We start from the raw sequence: 15,466 nt of genomic DNA, 5'->3' as shown, positions 1-15,466 counted from the left end.
TGTCTGGCCCACAAAGCCTAAAGTATTTAATATATGGTCCTTTATAGGAAAAGTTTCTTGACCCCTGACTTGGTATTGGAGGCCTAAATTATTATAATCACCATCCTCATACAATTATGATTTGGACACTTATCTTTGAAATACAGCATGGCAAGTGGGAAGAACATACATAGGCTTTAGAGTCAGGCAGACCTGGTTTTGAATTTTTCCTCACTTATTACATACCTGACTTTCATGCCTCGTTTTTCTCATATGTAAATACAGTATAGAGGAACTCTTCTGCTTAGGAATTTGAAGTTAAGAGTTTTCATAATTTGGAACATAGCTATGTATCAGAGAAAAATTGCATCTACTGAGACCTCCAGCAAGTGGTAGTTTCTTGTTTGGTGTCATTTTGGACTAATGGTAAAATGGACTTAAGGGACCTAAGTTGGTTATAAATAGAGACACTTATTAATCTCTTTCTTGATGTGGTTGTGAGAATATGAAATAAGATAAAAAGCCGCTATCAAGTGCTCCATATGTGGTAGCTGTTAGATGGCAGGGAGTCATCTTGGGTGGTAAAAATCCCAGTATAAAAACGTGAGTGCCAGCCTTAGCTTAATAATTGATGCAATTTTATGCTTTTTAATTAGATCTTAAGCGTTTTGAGAATAGGTACTATCATACATAAGTGGGTGCAAGATTCAAATTTTATGCAAAGGTACCTGTCTCCCAAAACATTATATAGTTCACGTGATTAAAAAAAAACTATTGAATGGTTTATTTCTAGGAAACATGAAAGATTGCTCTCAGTATGTTTTCTCATCAAAAATAGTTTAGCAGTGTCACCTAATTCAGGTGGATTAGACCCAGAAATTAATTTTGGGCTGTCAAGTCATTTTTTCATTCTCCTAGACAAAATATATTTTTACTGGATTTGAAAACTTTTTAGTTAATAGGCGAACCTGGTTAGTTAGTTAACTCCTTTCAGTAAAGCATGGTGATAATGTCAAGGCCCAAATTCTATTCTCTATGGCTATATTTTTATGAACTGTGACTGAACTATATACCAGTACATCTCTTAGGTACAAGAACTGCAGGATGAGTAATGGGATTGGTTAGTTCAAATCCATCACCATTCCAGGAGAGCTATCAAATAACTCAAGTATCTATAGTATGAACTTCAGATACAGTGGAGGGTATTTATAGATTATGGGAAGTCCCTTTAGATTTCAGTGGGTACTTTCAATTACTAGTAACTTGTTTTGTCATTAATACACTTCCTTTTCTCAGCCTCTCCTTTACCCTCAATTTTCATTATTTTAGAATTATATTTAAGAAATACAGTATTCAATATACCAGTTTTTAGATTTACATTTGTTTCCCAAACTTGATAAGCATTTGCTGAGACATTTATTATTAAAACAAATGTTTCCTAGATCCCTCTCCCTAAAGATTCTGATTCAGTGGTTTAGGATAAAGCTTGGGAATTTGTTTTTTTTAAACGAATATCCAAAGTTTAGTTTATTTTGTTTTTTATCATTAGGGAAGTTTGGGAAACATTGGAATAGGAGATTAAGGATTCCATCTTTAAAAATGCCATAGTGTGTTGACAAAAGTATTATTTTTAACTCTCCCCAAAGTACTTGAAAATCTGTTTTAGGGCCAGCCATGGTGGCCTAGTGGTTAAGTTTACGCGCTCTGCTTCAGTGGCCTTGGGTTCATGGGTTCAGATCCTGGGTGCAGACCTACACACTGCTCATCAAGCCATGATGTGGTGGTGTCCCACATACAAAATAGAGGAAGATTGGCACAGATGTTAGCTCAGGGCAGATCTTTCTTACCAAAAAACCTAAAATGAAATAAGAAGATTGGCAACGGGTGTTAGCTCAGGGTGAATCTTCCTCAGCAAAAAAAAAAAAAAGGAAAGAAAAAACAAAGCAATGTAATTTTTAGTAAGCAGAAACTTTAAAGTTTTCCTAGTATACTTTTTTATGAGGATAGACTTGTTCTCTAATACCTAACGTCTATATTTTTTATGCTTTACGCATCTCACTTGATCCTTTCATAGAAGGTACCGTTTTAAATTCAGTACATACATATCTTGCTAAATAGAAATTTGATTTTCAGAAACTTGGTATAATGACATTTCTTAAATACAAATTGATAAGCCGTGCCTGTGTTCCGTCTGCTGTGTATATCGTCCGTTATTCACTGTTATATGATTTTAGTAAATGTGCTTTCATTTTGGCTCACTGGCATTACTTTGCAAATCAGTATCTCTGAAGTTTTTCTTAGTCTCTCCCCTTTGTAGCTCAAAATAATTATTTTCTCTGTTTGAAGGGATCGTGAGTATTGGGGAGTTACAGCTTTTCTGGTGTACTAGCAAATAATACCATGTTTATTTAATGGTAGAATCTTAAATACCAATAGAGTTCAAACTCTCTAGTCTGGAATTTGCAGATCATCAGTCTTCTACCCAGCTCCTATTGTTCCTGAACGTCTGACGTTTTGCTTCAGCCAAGACTCAGCGTTCACTTTTCTGTGGCAAACTAAGCTCATTCCCTGTTCTAGGCCTAGCTTATCTTTTCCTTATATCCACATGGAATGATTTGCCACCTCTCTTTTACTTTCTTGAACTTCTGTACACAATCTTTTTCAGCCATTCTCACTGATGTCAGTTTTCTCAAAAGTGCTATAGTGTATGTCACTCATTTGAGGATTTAATAATATACTACCTTGCCAGTTACTTAGTTGTCATATGTGAGTGTTTTGGCTGTGTAATTAAACTGTAACCTTATATAGGGTACAGCTCACATTCTCTGTATAGAAATTCTTAGCACAATCCTGGGCATTTAGACTATCAGACACTTTTCGTGGTTTGATACAATTTTATTAACTTCTTTTTTAACCTCTTAAGCTAATCAGGTAAGATGTTGTCATTTTGTCTTTAATCTTTAAGGCCTTGTACCAGATAAGATCAGTTAGTTGTGAAATTAATGAGAGTCACAAAATAAAAATTATATTTTAAATTTCCAATTGCTTAGGGAGGACTGACTCCCTCACAAAGGTTTTGCTCATCTCTTCAGCCTTTGTGGATACTTTTGGTCAGTCCTTTTACCAGTGAACTTTTTCTACTTTTAAGAACCCTTAAGAATCCTTCTCACCTTTTCAGTTCCTAGAATATAGACATCATTGAAGATTGCTCTTTGTTACTGTTTCTCAAAGGCGGTTCCTAGATCTGCCAGTGTCACAGTCACCTAGAGTGCTTAATAAAGAGCAGATTCTTTGTTGTTGTTTTTATTGAGTTTATGATAGTTTACAATCTTGTGAAATTTCAGTTGTACGTTATTGTTTGTCATTCGTGTTGTAGGTGTACCCCTTCATCTTTTGTGCCTACCCCTCACTTTCCCTTTACCCTGGTAGCCACTAATCTGTTCTCTTTGTCCACATGTTTGAATTCCTCATATGAATGGAATCATATAGAGATTGTCCTTCTCTGTCTGGCTTATTTCACTTAACATAATTCCCTCAAGGTACATCCATGTTGTTGTGAATGGGATGATTTTATTCTTTTTTATGGCTGAGTAATATTCCATTGTATATATATACTATATCTTCTTTATCCAATCATCAGTTGATGGGCACTTAGGTTGCTTCCACGTCTTGGCTATTGTAAATAATGCTGCAATGAACATAGGGGTCATGGGACTTTTGGAATTGCCGACTTCAAATTCTTTGGATAGATACCCAGAAGTGGGATGGCTGGGTCATACGGTATTTCTATTTTTAATTTTTTGAGAAATCTCCATACTGTTTTCTGTAGTGGCTGCACCAGTTTGCACTCCCACCAGCAGGGTATGAGGGATCCTTTTTCTCCACAACCTCTCCAACACTTGTTACTTTTTATTTTGGTTATTTTTGCCATTCTAATGGGTGTGAGGTGATATCTTAGTGTAGTTTTGATTTGCATTTCCCTGATGATCAGTGATGTTGAGCATCTTTTCATGTGCCTATTGACCATCCATATGTCTTCTTTGGAGAAATGTCTATTCACGTCTCCTGCCCATTTTTTGATGGGGTTGTTTGATTTTTTGTTGTTGAGTTGTGTCAGTTCTTTATGTATTATGGAGATTAACCCGTTGTTGGATATATGACTTGCAAATATTTTTTCCCAATTAGTGGGTTGTTTTTTTCTTTCAATCCTGTTTTCCCTTGCCTTGAAGGAACTTAAAGAGCAGATTCTTAATGCTCCTTTTCCTGAACTATTTGCTCTTCTCCCTACATATTTCATTTTGCTCATTTTGTTCTTTTGTCAGACTGACTGTTGTCATTCTGTCACCTCCACCTTTGAAGTCCTTCCTGTTACTTAAAGCTATCTGGCAATTAGTTGCAGATAGAACAGTTTTAGTGTTGTGGAAAGGAACATAGGTCATGGATACATACTACCTACTTTGCAATCTCAGTCCTGGTACTTTTCCAAATCACAAAGCTAGTTACTTAAAAATATTTCTGTGCTTTAGTGTCCCTATGTATATAATAGGGATAACAATTTCATAGGGCTGTTGTATGTATTAAATGAATTAATATTTGTAATAGTGCTTCTATATAGGAAGTACTCAAACAGTTGCTATTGTGATTTCTCCCACTTTTCAGCTCTTCTAAGGTTTTGTGCTACAGTAACTTGTATACTTATCTAACCTTTTGCTGTTTGATTGTAAATTCCTTGAAGGTAGGGCCTGGCTGATTAATTTTTATAGTTTTTCAGTGGATTATACATAATAGAAGGTGTTTGATAAATATTTACTGTATCAAATCATAGGAAAGTGGCAAAATGTTCTGTAGGATTGTTTTTCAGAGCACATTTACTTAATATAAATTATAATCTAAAATGATTTAATACTCTCTTTGTATTATATTTCAGGAATTCTAATGAATCATTGATTGACCAGCACCTTTTTACCAGTTGGAATGAGTTATCAGAAATGGGCATAGTGCTTTTAGATCCAACATGTAGCAGATGGCTGTTACTCCATGGTGATTACGTCTTCAAGCCAACACCTTTTTTGATTGCGTAGGATCTTTGTCTCTTCATCTTTGAATTCCAGTTACTGTTGTTGGCAAATAAAATAAAAGGAGTTCATGTAGTTTTTGCCCAAGCTTGAGTCACCATGAGTAGTAGTTTAGGAAAAGAAAAAGACTCTAAAGAGAAAGATCCCAAAGTACCATCAGCCAAGGAAAGAGAAAAGGAAGCAAAAGCCTCTGGAGGTTTTGGGAAAGAGAGCAAAGAAAAAGAACCTAAGACCAAAGGGAAAGATGCCAAAGATGGAAAGAAGGACTCCAGTGCTGCCCAACCAGGAGTGGCTTTTTCAGTTGACAATACGATCAAACGGCCAAATCCAGCACCTGGGACTAGAAAAAAATCTAGCAATGCAGAGGTGATTAAAGAGCTCAACAAATGCCGGGAAGAGAATTCAATGCGTTTGGACTTATCCAAGAGGTCTATACACATATTGCCATCATCAATCAAAGAATTGACTCAATTAACAGAACTTTATTTATATAGCAACAAATTGCAGTCCCTCCCAGCAGAAGTGGGCTGTCTAGTAAATCTCATGACACTGGCTCTAAGTGAAAATTCACTTACCAGTTTGCCTGACTCTCTTGATAACTTGAAGAAGCTGCGGATGCTTGATTTACGGCATAATAAACTGAGAGAAATTCCTTCAGTGGTGTATAGGCTAGATTCTCTCACCACTCTTTACCTTCGCTTTAATCGTATAACTACTGTGGAAAAGGACATCAAAAACCTGTCAAAACTCAGCATGCTTAGCATTCGAGAGAACAAAATTAAACAACTACCTGCTGAAATTGGTAAGCGGCCTTGAATTACTGTCATTATTTGTAGTATTTGTTATGCTAATTGTTGAGTGCTTTTCCGTATTAGAAAATATCTGATATTTGTCTAAAAACAGCTGTTTTCTAAATTCTGTCTTCTTTATGGTTTACTTTAATTATTCAGCTTTAGAATATTAATAGTACATGGCTTGAGATTGGTAAATTGGACCTTTTCACGCTAACCTAATCTGCTTGTGTTTTCATTGGAGAAAAAGTGAATTTGAAGCAGAAAAAAGATGTTTGCCTAATTTTTAAGCTGTTGTCATCTATGTAAAAAGTATTTAAGTATATAATTAGATGTATTAAGGCTACATTTTCCCATTCTCTGACTTTCCCTTCTTTGCCTGAAAAATGTTTGTTTAAAAATTCACATCACTTTTCTGCCTAATTTACTACAACAGATTGGCGTGTCAGAGCCTTGTGAAAAAGCAGTGTCGTAAGAAAATTGAAAAAACTTTTTTCATTTTGAAATTTCTTACATGTTCATTAAAACAATCCAGGAATGCAGAAAAGTAGAGGGAACGTCACCCATAGTAAATTCAACACTGTTAGCATTTTGGTAGATTTCATTAGTCTTTGTATATAAAGCTAAAGTGTACTGAAACAAAAGAAATGTTTTAAAAAGAATGATAATAGGACATAAAATAGGAAATATACATGTGTAAACAAGTCAGTAAAAAGAAAGTACTTGTTTTGATATTTTTAATTATGGAAAAAACTTTGGAAAACATGTAGAATATAGTAAACCATTGATGTCAGTTTTGAGAAATGATAAAAGTATTGTCTCCATGGCCCTTTTTATAAGATTTATAAAAATTGATTATGCAACTTTTTAAGGAAAATTTTCTTTTTGTATGAAAGGCTGATTTATTCTGAATAAAACGGGTGAATTAAATATATTATTGCTTTGAGTGTTGGTCTTATAGTGGGTGATAAAGGAAACTTTCTGTTTTTAGGCTCTGCAGCTTTGGGGGTGTTTTAAAATTTTATTTAGCTTTGAAAAAGATGCGGTTTAAATTGTAGATCCAATGTTCTACATTTAACTCTAACCAGACACTTAAAATCTTAATTTAATTTTGGTTTAATTAAATATATTTGGAAAACCCATGGTAGATTTTCTCAAGCAATGTACAGTACTTAAAGTATTCCTCACTTGTGAGATATTAAAATGTTCCCAGGTATTTGAATAGAAGTGCTCCTTTCCATGTTTTCAGATAGGAATGTGATTGTTAAATGACCTTTGATTTCATACTAGATTCAGCAGGAATTTGACATGTATGTTATGACTCTTTGTGGAATAGAATGATAGGCTGTTGGAGAAAGAAATGCCGAATTCTTATAAAATATAAAATATTATTTCTTGTCTTTGTTCGTATTATTGTTTTGTGTATATATTGCACTCGATCCTAAAACTTTGGCTTTTATCCATGTGATTGGCTCTCTTTAGGGATTTTTTTCCCTATAGTGATGTTATCAAATTACCTGAGAATTAAGAACATACATTTCTTTTTTTTAATATACCTCAGTAAAGCTATTTCATTTATTTATTTTTTTCCAAGAAATTTTATTGAGATCATAATGGTTTATAATATTGTGTAATTTCGAGTGTACCTTATTATCACTTTCTGAATACACTTCATCATGCTCACCCCCAGTAGTCTTAATTTTTATCTATCCCACACATATGTGCCCTGTTATCCCTTTTATCTATTCCTCCAACCCCTTTCCCCTCTGGTAACCAGTAATCTGTTCTCTTTATCCATATATTTGTTATCTTCCACATATGAGTGAAATCATGCAGTATTTGTGTTTCTCTGGTCTATTTCGCTTAACATCATACCCTAACGGTCTATCCACGTTGTTTCAGATGGGACAATTTTGTCTTTTTTTATGGCTGGGTAGTATTCCATTATATATATATACACCACATCTTCTTCATTCATCTGTAGAAGGGCACTTGGGTTGCTTCCACATCTTGGCTATTGTAATTAATACTGCGGTGAACATAGGGGTGCATAAATCTCTTTGGATCATTGATTTCAAGTTCTTTGGATAAATACCCAGTAGTGGGATAGCTGAATCATATGGTATTTCTATTCTTAATTTTTTGAGAAATCGCCATACTGTTTTCCATAGTGGCTGCGCCAGTTTGCATTCTCACCAGCAGTGTATGAGTGTTCCCTTTTCTCCACATCGTCTCCAACATTTGTTGTTTTTTGTCTTGGAAGATCATACGTTTCTTGTGCAAGAAATTATTTCATAGGATTTTAAATGTACTTCAGTTTGTTCTTGAGCATATAGATACGGCATTTTTACTAAAAAGTGAATGTATTTTTTAAAATTGGCAAATTTTAATTAAATGATTGATATTTATGGCTGCCTAATCTTTTGACGTTTATTCCTAAGTGTGTAATTTAGAAAGTAACCTTTGAATTTTGTTTTACTGAGCACTCTCCCACCATTAGTGAAATTATTAAAGTTTGTGGGCTCTTGTAATTTCTGTATTTCTGTAAAAATAGTAACTTCATAAGTTTATTCATTTTATTTCAAGCAAGGCATCAGATAGAAAGTAAAGTGTTTTAAAAATAAACCAATGTTTTTTATAAGGAATTAAGATTTATAAGGTTTAACTTAGATGCATGGGTTTGAAGCAAACATTGCAGAAGTCTGCATTATCTGTTTCCTTATAGGGAACAAGAAAATAAAGGTCCAGTAACAATAACATAATCATAATAATAAGAGTAGCTGTTGTTTGAACACAGTATGTCATATACCATATACTGTTCTATACAGGTGTATTTTACATATATTATCTCATTCAATTCTTAGAGTAACCCCATGAAATAGATACTTCTTCCCCCACTGTATTGAAGAAGGAACTGAAAATGTAGAGAAATTAGATAATTTACTGAAGATCATGTAGCTAGGAAGTTGGCAGAGTCAGATTGTCAACCTAGGTCTCACTCTACTGCACCCCAAAGTCTAGAAAAGTTGGTCCCACTCCCATAGATTATGATTTAGTGGTTTGGCAGGTCCAGGGGATCTATACTTTTAAAGAATAAGATGGATTATTCTATGTGTGGCTGCAGTTAAAGCCATTACATTAGATTTTTTTTTGAGGGGGGAGAATATTAGCAGCTTAATTGAGATATAATTCACGTGTTTAAAGTATATAATTCACTGGTTTTTAGCATGTTCACAGAGTTGTGCAACCATCACAAACAATTTTAGAACATTTTTGTCACCCCAAATAGAAACTCTGTACCCTTTAGCAGTCATCCCACCCCATTTTCTCCCAACCCCTTAGCCCTAGGCAAACACTAATCTACTTTCTGTTTCTGTAGATTTGCCTATTCTGGACATTTCATATAAATGGAATCATATAGTACATGGTCTTTGGCAACTGGCTTCTTTTACTTAGCATAATTTTTCAAGATTCATCGGGGTTGTAGCGTGTGTCAGTACTTCATTCCTTTTTATTGCTGAATAATGTTCCATTATATGAATATACCACATTTTATTTATCCATTCATCAGTTGTTTAACATTTGGGTTCCTTCCGCTTTCTGCTATTAAGAATAAAATTACCATAAACATTTGTGTGCAAGTTTTTGTGTGGACATTTGTTTCCATTTCTCTTGGGTATATATCTAGAAGTGAAATTACTGAGTTATATGCTAAACTCTGTGTTTAATCTTTTGAGGAACTATTACACTGTTTTCCTCAGTGGCCGCACCATTTTACATTCCTCCCAGCAATGTATGAAGGTTCTGATTTCTCTACGTCCTTGTTATTATCTGTCTTTTTTTATTAAAGCCATTTCATAAGCATGAAATGATATCTCATTGTGGTTTTCATTTGTAGTTCCCTGAGGATTACAGATTTTTTCTATTTTTTTTATCTTTCTTCTTCTTCTTTTTTTTGAGGGGTGAGGAAGATTGGCCTTGAGCTAACATCTGTTGCCAATCTTCCTCTTTTTGCTTGAGGAAGATTGTCACTGAGCTAACATCTGTGCCGGTCTTTCTCTGTTTTATATGGAATGTTGCCACAGTGTGGCTTGACCAGCGGTGCTAGGTCTGCCCCTGGGATCTGAATCCACAAACCCCAGGCCACTGAAGCAGAGTGCACAAACTTAACCACTGCACCACCCAACTGGCCCTTGTTTTTAATTCTTGAAAGCTATCTTTTATTATAAAGGAAAGACAGAAATAGTTATTTTCTATGATGCAGATCTTGCTTTACTGCATTTTTAATTACAAAAAAATAAAATCCTGAGCTCCTTTGAGAATGTTTACAAAATAAGACCCATGCACAAAGATCAAGTAAAATGGAAATTTGACATTTTTTAAAGTGTTATTCACCTTTAATGTAATTTGACTTACTGCTGAAACCCATAACAAGAGAATTTATAGTTCAAAATATATGCTAATAATCATTTTGTTAAACTTCCATTTATGCATATTTTATCCATATTATTATAGATATATATTAGATCTACATTATGTATATTAAATGTTTATTATCTTCTCTGTTGTTTTTATGAGTGTACCACTTTCAGTCATCTAGTTTGTGTTCAGCAGTGTATTATGGGAATGTGAGACATTAGAAGTTTTTGAAATATAGCCTACTATTTAGTTTAAATAGTATATTTGGAATTTAGCCATTACACAAGATTGTGCTGTGCTGCTGCCTTTATAGGGAAATTATATTAAAATAACATCTATCTGTTTAAGCATGAATGACATCTTTATTAATACCATTCCAGTGATACATATTCCACATGGCTGAACAGTGGCAGAAAACGGTAAAAGGATATTGAACAGACAGTAAATGTAAACATATGAAGAGCCAGAGATAATATATCACAGAGTAGTCAAGAAAACTCTTCATTTGGTAATATTCACTTTTCTCCTTTTGTATGACAAGGTGTGGACAAATAAAGTAAATGTCCTATCTTTTTGTCTTAAGTAGATATTTGGAAACCTTGATCGTTGCTTCCTTTTAGAAATCAGTGTTCCATTCTGCTTGCCCATGTCTCCTTTTACCATTTGTAATCTTGAGAGGGACTCTTCGTTGTACACTAAGATAGTCAAGAAATCGTGTTTTCAGAGGGAAAACAGGAAATAATTGCCTCCCCTCCCCATCCTTTGAGTTTCATGTTAGAGATGTGCTTTTGTAAAATTCTTTTTGCCTGGGTAGGTTAGAGTGAGGGCTGTCAGGTAGTCAGTTTGAATAATTAATCAACTTAGTTCAGGAAACTGGACAATGAAGTTTCAAAGGATTTTCTTCTAGGAAGGAAATGGTTGCTCTTGGAAATAAATTCCATCTTTGTCTCTTACTAATATTCCCACAGTTAATTTTCCTTCATTGAATTACAGGTTAGTTTATGATTTCTTCTCTTTTCTTAAAGTTTCCCCCTTATTTACTATTATTTATAAGAACAGCTAAGTTATTAGAGGGAATATTTTTAAAAAATCTATTCTTCCTACATTGTTCAATAAAATGCCACATCGTTTATATAGTATACAATTTCATGTAAATTTGTCAGAATAACCCCTTTTGCCTAGGAGAATGATCTGGTATGTTAAAGTGTATGCTTTCCAAGAACACAGACCGTTTTTGCCCATTTAAAAAACAAGTCTCACAGCATTCAGATATATGAGAAATTAGAATCAGCAATTTTTTTTTACCTATTTGACTCAGTAACGTTTATTGAAAACAAAATCGATTTCCTACTATACTGCAGTATTGCAGTATTATATTTTATGTCAAGTGATATATATAATCCATATATGAGAAATGTATGTGTACAATCAATATCCATAGATAAAAACACAAAGAACAGAATCAGCAATATTTTTTAAAGTTGACGGACCTTAGAGATTTTAACTCCCCACTATGTAATTTTCTGTAAATTTTTATAGACAATAAATGGCAGGTTTTCAGTAAATGTGGCTTGAAGTAAATGTAATGAAGCCCAGTATGTTACCCACTTTTCAATATTAACTCAAATTGTAACCCCTTGTCCCTAAAATTCTTGAAATTCTTTCAGACTGCTAGAGGTGATATAATTGCTTTCATGGTCCAGGTAGCATTATTTAATGATCTCATTTGAGTGTTTCGTACAAGTGCTAATGAGTAACTTAGTTTGACAGGAAAAAGAAATCAGGAAAAGGAATTCATAGTTGTTAATAAATAACTCTTTTGACGGGGAATCAGCAGGAAACCTGAGGGACCTAGAAATGAAGTTAACTTAGTTGATTGTTATCAAATTGTCAGATTTTTCACTAAACAACAAAAACCTGAAAAAGTTGTTGTTGCTGAAGGAGGCAGGAAGAGAACGGAGGAAATAGCACTTGAGCCATTTTAGGATTTGATAGGATCAGAGGCTCCAGTTGACTTTTCACACTGCTGCGGTGTGGGGAAGAGGGCAGTCCTTGTACTCCAATGATAAGCGTGCTACCCATTCAGAGGAGTATAGTCATTGTTGTCCATGTTGCTTAGTTGCAGGAGCACTTGTTTAGAAGAGCTACTGAAGTCGTCTTTGCAATGAAAGGGAAAATTAAGCCTATAAGACAAATTTAAATAATGTAATAGTATAAATTCTGACCTAAGTCTCGTAATCTATTCAAGCTCATGTGGTAGGTATTTCCAGCCCTTGTTAATTATGTAGTTTTACAAATGTATTTTGGTGAGATTTGATGTGATTTTTGATAGAGCTAAACTTTTGAACGTTTGAAAAATATCCCTGTAAGTTCAGGAACAAGAGTTATTTTTAAAATATAAACCTCCTTAATGTGAGTCAAATGATAGTATAGGGAAGGGCACAACTTATGAAACAAACCTAATTTATTTGCCAATATTTGATTGCCTACTAGATACATTTTAATAGGGCCTTTTTATATCTTGCAAGATTTAATTTACTAAAGTTTTGTTAAGGATTTTTGCATATATATTCATCATGGATATTGATCTGTAAATCTCTCTTTTTTTCCTGGTAATGGTTTGTAATGGCTTGTTATCAGGATAATGCTGACTTCATATTACAGAATGAGTTGGGAAGTGTTCTTCTTTTATGTTCTGGAAGTGTTTGTGTAGAATTAGTATTATTTCCTCAAATATTTAGAAGCATTTATCACTTATGCAATCTGTGACTGGGGTTTTCTTTGTAGGAAAGTTTTAAATTACTAATGTAATTTAGTTAATAGAGAGTTATGTGGGTTTTCTATTCTCAGTTGAATTTTGTAGTTTGACTCTGTCAAAGCATTTGCCTATTTTATATAATTTGTTGAATTTTTTGGCATAAAGTTTATAATAGTCCTTTTCTATTCTTTGAATGTCTGTAATGTATGTTATCATGTCCCTCTTTCATTCCTGATATTAGTAATTTGGATCTCCTCTCTTTGCTTGATCAGTCTGGCTAGAGGCCATCAATTTTATTGATCTTTTCAAGAAAACTACTTTTTGGTTTTGGTTTGGTTTCTTTTCTGTTGTCTTTCTGTTTTCTTTCTTTTTCTGTTTTCTGCTCTTTATTACTTAGTTCCTTATTACTTTAGGTTTAATATGCTCTTCTTTGTCAATTTTAAGTTGTTAGATTGATTTCAGACCTTTCTTCTTTACATTATATAAGGATTTATAGCTATAAATATCCCTCCAAATATGTTTTAGCAGTAGCACACAAGTTTTGATATATTGTATTTTCATTATTATTCAGTTCAAAATATTTTCTAAATATCCCTATATCCTTTGTAATTTCTTCTCTAACCCATACATTATTTAGAAATGTTGAGTTTCCAAGTATTGGAGAGATGTTTTCAGATATTTTTTGTTACTGATTTATAAAATATGATTTATCTTGGTAAATGTTCTATATGCAGTTGAAAACAATGTATAGTCTGCTGTTGTTTTTTAGGAGGAAGGTCAAGTTGGTTGATAATGTTATTTATTTCTTCTGTACCCCTGTCGATTTCCTGTCTGTTTTTCTCTTCAGTTAGCGAGAAATGAGCATTGAAATATCTATAAAAGATTTGTCTTTCTCTCATTAGTGCTATTATTTTTTGCTTCTTATATTTTCAAACTTTCTTGTTAGTTGTATATATGCTTAGATTTTTTTTTTCTGGTGAAGTGATGTATCATTATGAAATGTCTGTCTTCATCTCTGGTAATATTTCTTTTTCTTATTTCTGTTTTATCTGATGTTAATACAGCCACATCCAGCTTCCTTGTTGATTGGTGCTTGCATTGTATATCTTTTTCCGTTCTTTTACTTTTACCTTTTTGTGTCTTTGTATTTAAAGTGGTTTCTTGTAGACAGCATATAGTTAGGTCTTGTATTTTTATCTTGTCTGACAGTTTTTGCCTTCACTAAAGGGTTTAGACATTTACATTTAATGTAGTTACAAATATGATTGGGTTAAAAATCTCCTATCTGGCTATTTATTTTCTCTTTGTGCTATTTGTTACTTATTCCTTTTTTTCCTTCATTTCATGCCTTCTTTTGGATTGAGGTTTATTTATTTATTTTTTTGCTTGAGAAAGATTGTTGCTGAGCTAACATCTATGCCAGTCTTCTTCTATTTTGTATGTGGGATGCCACCACAGCATGGCTTGATGTTTAGATCCTCACCAGGGATCTGAACCTGTGAACCCCAGGCTGCCAAAGCGGAGCATGTGAACTTAAGCACTGTACCACTGGGCTGGCCCCTGGATTGAGTACTTTTTATAAATTCCATTTGTCTCAGCTGTTGGCATATTAATTATACATCTTTGTTACTTTTTTTAGTGTCTGCTCTAGTATTTACAGTACATATCATTACTTAACACAGTCAACATTGAAATAATATTATACCACTTCACATTTATCCTAAGAACCATACAATAGAACACTTCTACTTCTCCCATTTCTTTGTGCAATTATTGTCATACATTTTACTTCTTCATATGTTATAAATCCCATAATAATACATTGCTATTGTTTTTGCTTTAAACTTTATCTTTTTTAAGCTTTTCATTTTGAACAAATTTTAGACTTACAAAAAAGTTGCAAAACCAGTACAGAGGGTTCCCATATACTCTTTACCTAGCTTCCCCGAAAATTAACCTCCTACTTAACCATTGTACAATAATCAAAACCAAGAAATTAACGTTGGTACAATACTATTAACTAAAGTACAAATTTTATTCACATTTTGCCACTTTTACCACTAATGTCCTTTTTCTGTTACAGAATCCCTCCAAAACCAAGAAATTAACATTCTGTTGTATTTTGTTACATAAAATTTAATGTCCTCTTACAGAACCATCTGATCAAAACCAAGAAATTAACATTGGTACAATGCTATTTACTAAACTACAAATTTTATTTGGATTTCAGCAGTTTTTCCACTTTTTTCTGTTACAGCATCCCACAATACATTTAATTACATTTAATAGTCATGTGTCGTTAGTCTCCTCCAATTTGTGACAGTCGGAAAGGCTAGAAGTTTTTTCTTTCATGATGTTGACAGTTTTGAAGAGTACTGCTTAGATATTATGTAATATTTCACTCATTTTTTGTTTGTATTATGTTTTCTCATTACTAGTTTGAG

The 15,466-nt window shown here is 33.5% G+C and overlaps 1 protein-coding gene across 5 annotated transcripts in view; it reads left to right on the top strand.

Annotated features, from left to right (window-relative positions):
• Nucleotides 1–15,466, top strand: part of SHOC2 (SHOC2 leucine rich repeat scaffold protein) — a 97,003-nt gene that overhangs the window by 41,238 nt on the left and 40,299 nt on the right. For all 5 annotated transcript variants that reach the window (XM_014851167.3, XM_044750965.2, XM_070483317.1 and 2 more), the window contains one exon: nucleotides 4,907–5,856. In XM_014851167.3, the coding sequence (XP_014706653.1) occupies nucleotides 5,154–5,856 (703 nt within the window). In that variant the 5' untranslated portion in view covers nucleotides 4,907–5,153. The remainder of the gene's footprint in view (nucleotides 1–4,906; nucleotides 5,857–15,466) is intronic.

This window comes from Equus asinus, chromosome 2, assembly GCF_041296235.1.
Source record: "Equus asinus isolate D_3611 breed Donkey chromosome 2, EquAss-T2T_v2, whole genome shotgun sequence".
Taxonomy (NCBI): Eukaryota; Metazoa; Chordata; class Mammalia; order Perissodactyla; family Equidae; genus Equus; species Equus asinus.
The sequence above is the reverse complement of the archived record's forward strand: the minus strand, read 5'-3'. Positions and strand labels throughout refer to the sequence as shown.